Source organism: Colletotrichum fructicola (genome assembly GCF_000319635.2).
Source record: "Colletotrichum fructicola Nara gc5 chromosome Unknown KSG_Nara_v1_contig08, whole genome shotgun sequence".
In the NCBI taxonomy this organism is placed as follows: domain Eukaryota; kingdom Fungi; phylum Ascomycota; class Sordariomycetes; order Glomerellales; family Glomerellaceae; genus Colletotrichum; species Colletotrichum fructicola.
In genome coordinates this window covers 564,411-579,148 of record NW_027094058.1, presented here as the reverse complement: position 1 = coordinate 579,148, position 14,738 = coordinate 564,411, and the positions used below count along the sequence as shown (strand labels likewise).

The 14,738-nt window shown below is 50.8% G+C and overlaps 4 protein-coding genes across 4 annotated transcripts; 2 read left to right on the top strand and 2 right to left on the bottom strand.

Moving 5' to 3' along the window:
• Window positions 1-64: 64 nt before the first annotated feature.
• On the bottom strand, window positions 65-1,201 carry sdnM-0 (Transcriptional regulator sdnM; the record flags this gene model as incomplete). Its single annotated transcript, XM_066152880.1, has 1 exon — window positions 65-1,201. One exon carries the CDS (start codon window positions 1,199-1,201, stop codon window positions 65-67), a length of 1,137 nt encoding a protein of 378 aa, XP_066007691.1.
• A 716-nt stretch (window positions 1,202-1,917) lies between these two features.
• Window positions 1,918-3,611, bottom strand: CGGC5_v013180 (Satratoxin biosynthesis SC1 cluster protein 4; the record flags this gene model as incomplete). Its single annotated transcript, XM_066152879.1, has 6 exons — window positions 1,918-1,997; window positions 2,058-2,101; window positions 2,160-2,492; window positions 2,544-3,219; window positions 3,278-3,413; window positions 3,507-3,611. 6 exons carry the CDS (start codon window positions 3,609-3,611, stop codon window positions 1,918-1,920), a joined length of 1,374 nt encoding a protein of 457 aa, XP_066007690.1.
• A 1,267-nt stretch (window positions 3,612-4,878) lies between these two features.
• ZEB1-5 (FAD-linked oxidoreductase ZEB1) lies at window positions 4,879-6,698 on the top strand (the record flags this gene model as incomplete). The annotated part of the gene is made up of 3 exons (XM_032021551.1): window positions 4,879-5,132; window positions 5,188-5,388; window positions 5,453-6,698. 3 exons carry the CDS (start codon window positions 4,879-4,881, stop codon window positions 6,696-6,698), a joined length of 1,701 nt encoding a protein of 566 aa, XP_031881397.1.
• Window positions 6,699-7,499: 801 nt separating this feature from the next.
• Window positions 7,500-9,506, top strand: CGGC5_v013178 (Multifunctional cytochrome P450 monooxygenase; the record flags this gene model as incomplete). Its single annotated transcript, XM_032021550.2, has 7 exons — window positions 7,500-7,692; window positions 7,785-7,914; window positions 7,970-8,161; window positions 8,225-8,376; window positions 8,458-8,696; window positions 8,754-9,025; window positions 9,086-9,506. 7 exons carry the CDS (start codon window positions 7,500-7,502, stop codon window positions 9,504-9,506), a joined length of 1,599 nt encoding a protein of 532 aa, XP_031881398.2.
• Window positions 9,507-14,738: the final 5,232 nt, after the last annotated feature.

Below are 14,738 nucleotides of genomic sequence, written 5' to 3'. Positions count from 1 at the left end.
CTCCGACAAAATAGACCGATAGCCGCCCACGTTCTGCGCCGCACTATTCTGCCCTCGGCTCGCATCACCAAGCCTCAAACGCCGCTTCCGTCTTGGCCCACAGCCCTTGGCTCATGTATCCGGATAGCCAATAATTGCCATCTAAGTCCCGACCAATTATCACAAAGGCATTGGGTAGCCCGAAGCCCGCCTGATTGTTTTGGATGTACACCGGCCTTCCGCGACGTTGTTTGTTGCCAGAGTCTTTCGTTTTAACAACGCTGGAAAAGTCAACGTTGAAGAGGTCGGTCTTGGTCCAGTTGGAGTATGTGATCATGTGCATGGATTTGTCTCCAAAGAAAGGAGGCAGCTTCATCTTAGTCGAACGCACCAAGGCTGCAGCGGCTTCAACTTGTGGTGTTGTTCCCAGCTCTTTGATAGCATTTCGAATCCGAGACGCCATGTAGCCCACTGGCTTGTCGAAAACATCAGCCATAGTGCCAACCACGTTGATGAACCCAACTGCGTTTGAGAGGTAAGGTGCATCCATCTTGTTGGAGTCTGTAGACTTCAGGGGGAGCGGCCCGGTATCGCCACCAAGGGCCTTGCGAAGAGAGTAGGCGTTATTCAGGACGAGAGTGCGCCTCCGAGCCGATGCATTTTCGGGTAGATGAGCAGTCGCGATCTTGGTCCACCATGCGCACAGCACATCACCCTCGCTCAGGAATGATGTGGCATCAGATGGATTAGGTCCATCTTGCAGCTCGGACATCGAGTCGTTGACAAGCTTATCCAGGATTAGTTTCGGCACGCGAACAACGCGAGTCTCTTGTTTACCCACGAATTCTAACAGATTACCAATCGCCCAAGCACCGAGACTCAGGCTCGACATTAACTGCGACCGGAGTTTGTACGGTTCTGTCGAGTGGCAGCCAAACTTGGCAAGAGGGTCAAAGTCAACCCCTGGCGCGTCACCTCCATACGGGGATGCAATTTCGCCATCTCTTCCTTGCAGCATCAACACCCAAGCGTCCAGAAGAGCCCTCTTTCCAAATGCGTCAAACAGCGTATGAGGCCAGTACAGCGTGACCAGCGTTGCATCCGAGAACGAAATGATGTGCAGTCCCAGCTGAGGCGCATCACTAGTCAGATAATCGTTGAGACTCAAGGGCGGATTTCCTGGGCGTCGCATAAGTGAGAGGTAACTATCCGTGTCTCCCATCACGGTTGGGCGCTTGTCATCCTTCGGTTGTAAATGTGGCAATTTCGAGGCTACTGAGTGCTCTCTAATTGACATGTGGGTGTTGTCGATTCTTGAAAATGACAGAGCAGGTCTTGTGCCACGTTCCAAATCATTGATTTGGGGGAAGTGATATTCCAGAGCACCCGTTGAATTCTTTCGCAAACGGGCTGAGAGTTTTCGCCATCCTTCCCGACAAGTAAGACGCTCGAGGCTTGATCGAAGGGTGTCAGCGTCCAGGATTTCGTCAAACACCAAGAGGGAGTAGAGAATGAAGGATCGCCATATTGGTGTGTCGTCAAAATAGTGAAGCGGAGTGACAGAGTCAGTCGAGACCGCTGCTGGGACCGAGGGCCCAAAGATGGATTCCAACATCTCGTTGGTAGATTGAATGCACTTTGATAATGCCCATGATGATGCGAGAGCGAAGGAGAATAGACTGCTTGGTATTTATCACGCGGTGTGACACTCCACTGCTCACAGGTTGATCACCTGTACTTTGTATTGCCACCGCATGCTGGCCAAGGGACCGCGTACAGACGGCCCATCAATTAGCCAACAAGAATCTGTCTCTACTCATGGATGCGCTAGAAGACGGTTGATAATACGACTTCCATGCAGTCAGCATGCAGCCTGATTGCCTTGCATTGATCACGCCGGCCTGAAGAACGGCCCCCTGTATGGCTTGAACACGAGGATTAACGAAGAATATCGAAACCCCTGCTATTATTATTGGTCGGCTCGGACTTGCTGCTGAAGAAAGCGGTGGGGTTTGCAACTGCCAAATTGTGATCAGAAATGATTTCTATTTAATAACTAAGAAGCTCAAATAATCCACCTCCGCTAATGATGTGCTTGTCTTGGCCTCTGCAGGTCCGCCATCTGCACAAGGCTAGCTTCATCGCTATCACTGTATGAGACTGTGAATGTCTTCTGAAACTTGATATGGCGGTCCCGAGAATCGACATCCGGGCTCGTTCTATCGACAGTAACCACGCCGACTGTTCGGGGCTGGCTGCGAGCGGCCTTGGACCTGTTATCGCTCCCGTACTGTTGATAGTACTGACGACCCTTGCTCCTGATTGTCGATCCGGAAATAGACGGGAACAACTTGACCAGAATCATGCGGATAGATGGTAGACAGGCGCACATGATTCCGACGATGATCTCGATGGTGCTCCAGATGCTGACCTCCATGAAGTCCATCGTTGGGTTAGAGCCTTTGGCGAAATCGACGAGAGATTGTAAGCGGATGATGCTCACGACGGTCACACTGTTGCAAGGTTAGCCACGAGTCAATCGGGGTCTTTGCAAGGGTGCTCACAAGGTCCCCACGATGAACATCATTGCGACGCCGATCTTCTTCTTCCAGTGCAGCCTTAGAGCCCGCAATTGCCATAACGGGATTGCTAGCATCCACAAATCTAAGGCGATGCTGATAGCGGCATTGGACCAGCTGATAGCATTGGCGTTCGCACAACTGCCTTCGTGCAGGCCGTCCCACTTGGTCCAGAAGTAGTGGATAGGCTTGCACTGGAAGACCGCGGTGATAACGAACGCCAGGCCCCACACGATAATGAATATCGTTGTTCCCCAAAGCATCCGCTGCACCTCTCGGGCAGGGAAGATTCGCATGTAGAAGAAGATGATGGCCAACTTGACGAGTGTCACCTGCAAGAAGTACAGCCAAGCCATGATGTAGAAGTAGAACAACACGTTGGTGATCATCTGCGGCGTCAGCGTGTAGATGTCTCGGCCGAGGCCATTCTTCGTCGTTCCATAGACAGTGATGATGGCGCTCGGCATGGCCGCAATCAACGTGGCCAAGACGAACCAGTCGTCCCAGCCAATGTCGAGGCCTGCGAAGAAGATCTTATATGAGAATCGAGCCAAGACGAAGACCGCACCCAAAATGGCCATGACGTTCGAGAGGATCACGTATTCCTGGGATCGGTCGCGCACCGGAGCGCCGCAATTCGTGAGGCTCGCATTTTTGGTAGCTGAAATATCGGCAGCGTTAGATGTCAGTCAGAAGGCAAGAAGCTAGGGAAAATATACCGAGAGCCTCGGGAATCGTGCAACTTCCCGTAACACACAGCGTGACGTTATACTGAAACGCTGCATTTGTACATATGCAAGTCTGGTTTGTAGGAGCACACAGGCCGCCTTGGAAGGCTTGAGCTATGCATTTTGTCTGTATTCACAGCAGGTCAGCCAATGCCAATCTTGAGGCTGATGATGATGAAGTCCGAGTCAGCGTTTGACGAGCGGACAAGGGAGGACGTACGGCGCAAACCGGATAGCTGGGTTTATTGGCGGGTGTCTGCTGTGCCGTCGCGATGGACAAGACGGCCAGGACCAACACCAACACGAGTCGATGAAAGGATGCCATGTTTCTTGGCCGGCAGCAGGACTGCTGCTGGCAATGACTCGGATGATCTTTGCTTAAGAATAAATGAAAGCAATTCCCTTCACGAAGAAAGTCCCCTGGAGTCCATGTGGCAAAGCAGGGTTCAAAATGTGCGGCCGCCACGTCCCAGAATTGTTGGCGATTTGGTCAGGAATTCTAGGGATGAACGCTAGTCTCCCTCGCTTCGGCTGATGATACGCTGCACATGTGGTCGAAGGATTGGCATCACATTGCCAGTTTGCAAGGCCATTCCCGGAGGCATCTGCATCACTTCATTCAGCCTAGCACATGTTCCAGCCAGATGAGGGCCGAATGAACCGTTGGTTGTGAGAGACTCCGCCCCCATGCCGCTTCTTGGCTCCCTCAAACGGAAGCGAGTCCCGTCCTCGCGTTCTGGCCAAGAGCCCCTGCAGCAGAAAATGCATTAACAAATCGAAGCCACCAGCGGCACAGCAGCTCAGAATCCTGCTGCCCGGAAATTAATACCCTACCAGATCTCGGGTTCGACGCCACTGAAGAACAATAATGCACTCAACATCTTCAATCCCGTGGGCGGCACAGAAGCAATTCTACGAGCGGCGCGGACGGCAGGATTCACTCAGCAATCGAGGGTCGATCTGGTTCATCCCATCGTTGTCATTTTAGCCTCTTTTTAATCAACTCTAGATCTGTGCGCGCTGGGCTGAAGACTGGAGAAGATTATCCCTTCCCGCCCCCGCGGGAGCAATCATTCTTGACACCCATCGTCGCCGTCCGGGCCACCCGGTGTCTCATCCGTATTCCCCGGGTAAGGCCGAATCAGGGGCTCATGCATGGAATCTATGGGTCCATCGGGTGTCACTATCTACAATAGGAAGTTCTGTAATGGGGTCGTCGATAAGTATGCGTGTGCTTGCAAGGATGCCCGCGACCGCGTACTCGGCCGATCCAGTTTCGGGCATCCGGCCGCAGGCTATCGATGTTCGAATTTCAGAACCAACAGGTGAATATGGCGCATGAGAGACTCTCCAACGTCGCCGCCAACAATGTAGTAGACCAGATGGGGTCTCGCTCCGCCCCAGGCCGAGGTTGCGCATTCATCGTTGCAGGGAGGGTGGAATTCGAGATGAAATAGGGACCAGCAGTGCGAGGGATATATGAGCTTGGGAAGATAATCATATTTGTCGTGCAGCTCACCTCTTAGCCACCCACCCCTCTCACTCACTTTTCCTTACCTCCGTTGACTACTTGCCCAACTCAAGTCATCAACATGAGGCTCTCTTACCTGGCCGTAGCCACCACCTTGGCTACCCTTACTGCTGCAGCCGTGGCCCCCAAGCAGCAATGTCACTGCCTGCCCGGGGATGCATGCTGGCCTTCGGTTTCGTCTTGGAACAGGCTGAACGACACCGTCGGTGGACGTCTTGTTGCTACCGAGCCAATTGGATCGCCGTGCCACGATCCTACCTACGATGCTGACGCTTGTGCCGCTCTCCAGGCAGGGTGGACGAACCCCTTGACGCAGTGAGTGTCCGAGAAACCGCGATCACTGTCAGACAATATGCTGATTCATCAACAGTATTCCTTCTTCGTCATCCGTGATGCAATCTTACTTCGCCAACCAGTCCTGTGATCCCTTCACAGACAGGTCCATTCCTTGCACTCTGGGCAACTATGTCAGCTACGCCGTTGATGTCAAGTGCACGGCGGATGTGAGCTATGCTCTCAAGTTTGCCAAGGCGAACAACCTTCGCGTCGTTGTTCGCAACACTGGGCATGAGTAAGCAACATTCTTACAGATTTTTATGCTGTGACCTTGCAACAGGCGCTGATTGTCTCCAAAGCTTCCTTGGCCGGTCTACTGGTGCCGGAGCACTGGCTATCTGGACCAACCACCTCAAGACCATTGACTTCACCACCTGGTCCGACAAGTACTACTCGGGTCCCGCTGTCAACGTCGGAGCCGGTGTTCTCGGATACGAGATGCTTGAGGCTGCCCACGCCAAGGGCCTCACTGTCGTGTCCGGTGAGTGTGCGACAGTCGGTCTTGCTGGCGGCTTCATTCAAGGCGGCGGACACTCTGCGTTGAGCACCCAATTCGGCCTGGGTGCGGACCAGACTCTTGCTTTCCAGGTTGTCACGGCTGACGGCAAGACGGTCGTTGCTTCCGCGACTCAAAACACCGATCTGTACTGGGCTCTCAGTGGAGGCGGCGGCGGCACCTTTGGAGTTGTGACTGGTCTCACCGTCCGCGCTTACCAGGCAGAGACTGTTGGCGGCGCTGCTTTCCAGCTTCTTGCTGCTACAACCACTCCGGAGAAGTTCAACGCCGCTGTCTCCAAGTTCCACGAGCTGCTGCCCAACATGACGGACAACGGCGCTTTTGTTGTGTTCCTTCACAACTCTCAGTTCCTGGTCCTGCGGCCACTGACCGTTTGGAACTCTACCGCTGCTTACGTTCGCGATGTCGTTTTGGCGCCGTTTACTAAAGCCATGGAGGAAATCGGTGTCACTCTGGCGGTGGCCTACAGCGAGCTGTCCTACCGTGATCACTACGACCGGTACATGGGCCCTCTTCCGCAGGGCAACCTCGAGGTGACGAGGTACCAGTTTGGCGGCCGACTTATCCCGCGTACCGTTCTTGAGACCAACAACGTCGAATATCAGAAGGTTGTCAACAACCTTACGGCCAACGGCGTTCTGCTCGCAGGTAGCGTTGGCCACTACGATAAGCCTGCGGGTGCCGCTAGCAACGCTGTGCACCCCGCGTGGCGCAAAGCCGTCATGCAACTGCAGCTCATCACCAACTGGGACAATGCTGCGCCTTGGGTTGACATGGAGGCTTCACAAAGACGCATGACGGAGGAGTTTATGCCACTGATTACCTCTGTGACTCCCGGAAGCGCGTCGTACATGAACGAGGCAGACTTCAGACAACCTGACTGGCAAAACGCCTTCTTTGGCGAGAACTACAGCAAGCTTCTCTCTATCAAGAAGAAGTATGATCCTGAGTCGCTGTTCTACGTCCTGAAGGGCGTCGGCAGTGAGGCATGGACCGTTGGTTCTGACGGCAGGATGTGCCGCGCCTAATAGTTTCGAGAGCAAGACGTAACCTTCGTAATTAATACATAAACATAATGCTCTTCTACAAAACCTTACAGTTGTCGCCCAACTTATCTTTAAACTCACTTACTATCATCTTAGGGATTATTAGGCTTCCCAAGCACTGTGCTTTCGACGACATCATATCCTACTTTGCCGGAAGGCAGACACCGCCGCTCGTATCATCAGGCTGATCAAGCCGCACGCCTTCCCACAATTATCTTGGCTGGACTGCATGCTTGGCTATGAAATGTGATTCAATAGTATTTGAGAGTTTGATTGATCCGATCGATGGTTCGACAATGCCTTCGTCGGTGAAAACTCACTCGCAGCAACGGGACGGCTCGTCGATGCCGATCAATTGCGGCAGAGAAGCATAATTACGAGGCATGCGTGGGTAAGCGGGTATCCGGCCACCCTGATTTGTGCGGACCGCTGTAAAACGGCCCCTTCTCCTCTTTCTCACAATTTTGTGGTCCTCGGCCATGCATGAACTCGTGGTCGTTGGACCAACAGCCATGTCGCAACAGGGGACTTGCGGGCGTACCTTCCCCAAATCGCAAGAAAGGCGTGGTACTTGTGCGAATGCCCACTTCGTTCGAGATCGTCATGCAGAAAAAGGTTCTTTCGTGATTGGATAGGTGTCACCTTCGCCCAGCGATGGTGAGGGGTTACTTAGCGTGAACAAGAAGAAAATGTACATAAATGGGGGCTGCTGTCATTTTTGGCTGTATATCTTGGGTGTTGAATATCTACCTCGAATCAACAGGAACAAGTATGCAAGACTCAATGCTTGTTGTTGGCTTCCTAGCCATACTCTGCGTCATTTATGTGGCAGACAGGCTGGTTCAATGGAGACGAAATGCAAATCTTGCTCCCCTTCCTCCTGGGCCCAAGGGACTTCCGTTGGTAGGGAACTTACGTGACTTGCCTGAACCTGGCGTTCTGGAGGCGGAACATTGGGCAAAGCTTGCCGAGTATGGTAAGCTTGCGTACTTCCGATTGCTGCGCATATGCAAAGTCTGCGCGCAGTAGCTGAACGGACTCTTGCTAAGATGAGGTGGCTATGAATAGGTCCCATCAGTTCGATTACTATCATGGGCAATATCCTCATTTTCGTCAACGATGCTCAGATGGCGATTGACATGTTGGACAAGCGGGCAACATACTCGTCAAGGGCGGTATTCAATTTCGCCGGCGACATGTGCGTTCATTCAAACTCGTTTCCAATCATGGGTTGTTGACTGACATGTCATCAGCATTGGCTGGAGCAAAACGACCGCGGCATTGAAGTACAACAACACATTGCGTGCGCATCGCAAGAACTTCGCACGTATCATGGGTACAAAGGCACTTGCTTCACAGTATCACAGCTTGCAGGAAGCTGAAGTTGCCTATTTCCTTCAGCACGTTCTTGACAACCCCGAAAGTCTGAGAGACCACATCAAGAGGTGTGTTGACCAATCCGCCGACAAAACCCACAAGACGCAGCTTACTGATATTTCTAACGACAGACAAGCCGGCTCTATTATCCTGAAGGTTGTCTATGGCTACAACGCCGAGCAAGAGAAGAGAGATCCGCTCATTGACATGATCCAACAATGTACCGAGGATTTATCCAGCTCAGGTGTTCCAGGCGCCTTTCTGGTGGACATTATCCCAAGCCGTAAGTTATCAATCCACTATTTCAGTAATATTCGATGTCTTCGTATACACTGCACTTGGAGGAAAGTCTGACGTCTTTAAGTCCGCTATGTGCCAGATTGGGTTCCCGGAACAGGTTGGAAGAAACTGGCTCGGAAGTGGGCATATGAGCTAAACCTTGCAATCGAGACGCCCTTCGCATTCGTGCAGCGTCAGCTAGCCGAAGGAAGGGAAAACAACTCATTTGTGGCGAATCTGCTCAAGAACAGCGAGAATACTGCCGAGGACGCACGCGAGATCAAATGGGGATCGTCATCTCTCTATAGTGGAGGTGCCGATACGGTAAGACAACGTTCTCCTCCTTCCTCTAGTATGTACGAGCTGACTAATGGGTTGAAGACTGTGTCAACTGTCGCATGTTTCTTCTTGGCCATGACGATGTTCCCCGAAGTTCAAGCCAAGGCCCAGGCGGAGATTGATCGGGTGGTGGGTACTGAGCGCCTTCCTACTCTGGAGGATCGAGACTCTCTGCCGTACATTGAAGCTATCATGAAAGAGACTCTGCGATGGCATTCAGTAGTTCCCACCGCTCTTCCCCACACTGCCGACGAGGATACTGTCTATGCTGGATACCGCATTCCAAAAGACACAATGATCCTGCCCAATGTTTGGTGAGTTGTTTCTGGAACAGCACGCTTGATGATAGACTAACGCTGTTCCCCCGATCGAAGGTGGTTTACCCATGATCCCAGTATCTACCCGGAGCCCAATGAGTTTAGGCCCGAAAGATATTTGGAAAGTCCTGGGCACGAGCCTGAAACCGACCCTCGCAAATTCGTCTTTGGCTTTGGTCGACGAATCTGCGCTGGCAAGACTTTCGCCGAGAACACCTTGTTCCTCGACTTTGTGCAGTCTCTGGCTGTGTTCAACATTCGAAAGAAGTTCGTTGATGGCCATATAGTTGAGCCACAGATGAAGAGTCTTCCCGGTGCAATCAGTCATTTGGCCCCGTACGAGACGTCTGTGGAGGCACGATCTCCTCACCACGAGAAGATGATTCGTGCTCTTGCACATAAGTACCCTTGGCAAGAGTCGGACGGAGAAACACTGAAGAGGATTGGAACGCCAAAGACGGACCCCCTTCCGATTTGATTGAAGGATTGACGGGGCTAATGCTATCAGAATACTCATGCGATGGAGGTGATGGAGGAATCACCCGGCCCCTCCAAGTTCCCTTTGATTTCATAGGTTCATCTAAACATGACTCAGTTTGCTGATGTCCTGGCTCAGTAACGAGCCATGAGCAAGCCATGAACCATAATTTCTGCGATAGTAAGATTCTCTTCATAGTTTCGGTTCATTCCCATCACTCCATTTCTTTTCTCCCACCGAGTTTGGCGCAGACTAGCCGTTCAAGCATTTCCGCCAATCAAACAAATATTCCCAATACGTGCATACTGCAAAATCTGCATAGGTAATATAGGAAACTCCAAGCTCGGGCTTAGTCGCTTTAGACAGGTGATTGTGGCTTCTCGCTGATACACTTCCAATCGGGGCTCTATTAATGCATGGCTTATCCAATAACCACATCGGAATGCCGCGCCTCAATTGCTGACATGTCAGCAGGGTAAGGCTACGACGCATCCTGAAAATTGAAATTCGATCAAGCATTCTTTATCTCCCGTTCATGATGAGCAGATCATAGACGGAAGACTCTCACCCACCACGTACAGCCATGTCTCTTGCCCTTCGTCGTGCATCTCCACTAAAGACGGAGATCCGTCTGGCGCAGGCAGTCTCCGAGTTTGAGGCTTGCCTCGACACCAAGCAAAAGGCGGAATTCAGAAACACTCGGGCAACGGCTCGGATGAGCCCTCCAGCCTTGAAGGATGTAATGCAAGTCACTGCTGAACTAGACCGGGAAGCACATGAGAAGCACAAAGAATCTAGGTCATTCGGTCCTAGATTCACGAACATACTTCAATCAGTACAGCAATACGCCGCTCTAGGAGATGTTGTTGTAGGAGGTTCTCAGAATTTGATTGCTTGCGGCGTATGGGCAGCAGTCCGCATGATGCTTCAGGTGAGCTTGAGGGGCCAGAAATGATGGGTAACTGTAACTAATACTTCCGAAGCTGTCTTTAGGACATTTGTCCTATCTAGAGAGGCTCTCCGAACTATTCATGGAGGCTGGACGCCAGGCTCCTCGTCACCATACTATGGCACTCATCTACCCAAAGTCACAGGCTTTACAAAAGAACATGTGCGAATACTATATTGTGGTTGTCCGAATATGCCAACAAATTCAAACCTTCAGTCGCAAACCTAGGTTGAGCCGGATGATATCTGCTCTAGACGATTCCGAGTTGAAGCGACTTCACTCCGACCTTTCTCTATGGTCAACTTCTATCTCTTCACAGATTGAAGTTCTGTTAAACGAAAGTCTCATGAACGAAATACAGCAAGCTTCGAAGACCAGAGTCCTTCTGACTAGGTGGTCAAACTCTGACGATTATCGCAGACGTCTCGAGACCAAGGTACGATGGCTTGATGCTTGCTCAACATACGACTATCAAACAGCCTGGAAGCAAACCCGGAAGAAAGGGACTTGCTCCCTAATTTCAAGTTGGAAAGAATATCAATCTTGGAAAAACGATGCTGCTTCCTCAGTCATGCTTCTCAGCGGCAAGGTCGGTGCTGGGAAGTCTGTCACGATTGCCAACCTTGTGGATGACCTCAGTCTCCAAAGAGAGTCGGTGGTATTCTACTTCTTCTGCCGCCATGACAATCCGGAGAGCTTAAAGTGCCAAACAATTCTCGGTAGCCTCACCCGCCAGTATCTATCCGAAATCTCCGTCGGGAGTCAGCAGTTCACAGACGATATACCGACGCTTGACACGGCGGCAATGACAAGAATCATGGTGTCATCCACCAACAAAAGTAGGACTTACGTCCTTATAGATGGCTTAGATGAATGTCGTTCTGAAGAGCGTCGCGGTCTTCTCCAATGTCTAGCTGAAATACAAGGTATGCCAGGCTGGCACCTTGGACTTTCAGCGAGGCTCTCAGCTGAAGTTCTTTTTGGAGACGATATAATCATCACATGGCATATCTCCATGCCTAACCTTAACCCTGATATTGAGAGATACGTCGACAGCGAGCTTAGTCGCCGTAAGGATAGCGGCGAGCTTGTCACCAGCGATGCTCAACTGATTACTGAAATCCGTGAAGCACTTCTCAAAGGGTATAATGGCATGTAAGTTTTATTCGCCGCACATTTAACTACAAGATCCTTCAGCTTCTCCTCCTCTTGTTTCTTTCTTTTCTCTCAATCGCAAGGGGTATCCTAAGGGCATTGCAACCGATAGAGCTTGCCTGCTTATGCGTACTCTATTATTACTCTTCTGTTTGATACATCTGCCAGCTGATTCTTCAATCAAGCTACAATTATGCAAGTATGTCTTATTGTTTGACTAACTATGCAATAGGTTTCTTTGGGTTTCTTTGCAGTTGGATGCTGTATGTTTCGAGGCTTCCGATCACGACATTCGACAAGCTCTTGCCTCTCTTCCCAAAGACCTAGCAGACATTTACACTCGTATACTGAAAAGCTCCGCAAAGCTAGACCACAAAAGATACCATGTGCGACTTTTCAAGTTCATCACCGCCGCGTTTGAACCATTGAGCATCGATCAAATCAAGGACATCATGAGCGTTAGGATTGGCGATACTTCCTGGGATCCTAGTAGACGCATCAACGACGTCATAAGAATGTTAAAGTTCTGCGGAAGTTTGGTGATGATCGACGAAGAAGAGCAAACCGTCCGATTTGTCCATCACACAGCACGACGCTTCTGCCTAGGAGCTTTAGGCGGAAGTCTCTACGGAACTCTACCATTCACCGAAATAGAGGCGCATCAAGAACTCGGGGAGATTACTGTAACGTACATGAACTACGGCATTTTTGGCAGACAGTTGTCAACTCGAGTTGTTCCCAAAATCGATGTTCGCAAAATTCCAGAGCAAATCAGTCATGCAACCATTGGAAGCCCACGCTTTACTAGAAACCTTTTCAAACGAACGCCTGCAAAGCCTCGGGATATTGGTCCAACTCTTACAAGGCTAGACCCCAGTTGTACGACTGGAAACCGAAGCCAGGGTCAACACCCATTTTATTCCTACGCACAACGCTTTTGGCTTCTTCAATCAAGGCACATGATCAAGTCAAATATGCGCAGTCTGTGGGATCAGTTGGTGCATGATCCCGATGCCCTGAACATTCAGGTTTTGACCTTTACTCCTCACCTAGTTGGTCTCTTGGATAACATTGAGGCTAAGGACTTCACACCCGAGATCGTAGGTGTGATTTGGGCGTTAAACTACTCACATGTGTTCTTGTTCGATCATCTTATGGGCTCAAAAAGAGATCATAAGTTGACCGTGCGGGGGCTCGTGCGTCAAATCACTCTCTTTCTCAAGTATTTCAAGGCCTTGTCGACCCAGCCTTCTGAGTTCATCAGTGTGAACATGGTCTCTGAAATGACGTTGCGTCTGCTCCCTATTGCGATTGAATTGAGAGCGTATGACGCTGTTCAGCGGATTATTCAATGGGCGTCGGCTGACAGCATACTTCACTCCAGAGAGGAAGATATGAGAAGACAAACACGCTTGCCAAATTCGTCTCGGGAGGACAGCATTCGGAGGGCTGCCCAAATTGTCAGGTCGACTTGGGATATACGCATGCTCCGTCTCCTGGTCAAAGGAAGGCTCAGCTCGTTTGGAGACAATACTCACATGATCGAAGGTTTCCTCAAATCTCAGATCCCCCAGGAGGTTTTGCTGCGAGTGTGTCTATTATTCACACAAGCTGGTGTTCTTCTAACAAGCGAGAGTCTTGACACAGCATACGCAATATGCAATCACTTCACAAGCAGCCTTGGATTAAACAGCGACTTGACGTCCGCGGCACTCAATGGCATGCTGTCGAAGGTGCACGTGGAGTCTGCCCCAGTCTTGATCTGCAGCATATTTCGACGAGCCTGTTACAGGGGAAATTTAAAGCTAGCTTACTTGTCGTGGCCGAGCAAACACAACATCAAAGAGCGAAGCGACACAGCCTCGCCGTTTCAAGGAGACGAGATTCAGTTAACCCTTCAAACCATGTCTCGGCAAAGATCCAAAATAGCTCATAAGCTACTCTCCGATGAAAAGTTCCTTCAGCGCCTTATTCATGGACCTGCCCTCGACAGAGCCGTTGACCTCAAGGATTGGCGTTTGGCAAAACGATTGGTGGATCTAGGGGCGGACCCAAAGCAGTTGATTCAACGTTGCACACAAAACGAAACTCTTCATTATTGTGTCTTGGCAATTGATTTGAATGGTCTCGATTTCTTGCTCGGCATTGGGATGAACGTCAATCAAGTCTCAAACGGCCCGAACTTTCTTGGCTACGCACCCGCCGAACTACTAGCACCAGGTTCATCGTGGAGTCGCAACCACTCTTTTGGGGAACTGGTGACTCGTGGTGTTAAACCAAGACGCTATTCCAGGCGAGATACACACACTACGACTTGTGACGAACAACGCCTTATGGAGCGTCTCGAAGACAACTGGTGTTCGACACAAGAGCTGATTAGTCTGCTACTCACCGATGAGTTAACGCAAACCGATGTGTGCCCTGGGTCCACTTGGAGTGGAAGGATCGTATGTATGGTCACCGCTTACATGCGGAAAACGGTCACGGCATGCTTCCCGTTGGATTCGGATGGGCACGGACAACCTCCAGATGCCACGCAGTGCCTCAAACGGCTTCGTGAACTCGCCAATTATATGCACGACACCTTAGAGGGCATCAACCGCACTCACTTTAACCACAGTGAGATTTTGTGGTCACTTCACGAAATTGTCGGCACCGTAGAACTTCTATATCAGCCACAAGGGAAGGACACGCAACACTCACGTGATCCTGGTCGGTTCATGATACAGACCATGCTGTTCGAAATTGTCGACAACGTGTTGAGAGATATGACCGATGGGGATATAGATTCCCCTGGCTCAAGTTTGAATTCCACTTTGGATGACTTCTGTTCGACTTTATCCCAAAGACAGATAGCGGGCATTATGCCCAAGTTAAGCCCTGCCTTCTCCTCGTGCAGCGACTTTTTCCGGCAGACATTGCGGCCTGAATTTGAGGAACACAACCTGCCATGGGTTTTCCCATGCATGATATTTCTAGGGCAAGGCTACTCGGTGGACATGTTGAAGGATCTTCTTATGACTCTGCAGGGCAGAAACCTAATTTCTTCTTTCCCACCAGGACGTCTGGCGCCCTCATTATTGGAGGGATCAAGTAGAGCTTTGCAGTTAATGGGTTGCAGCGAACGT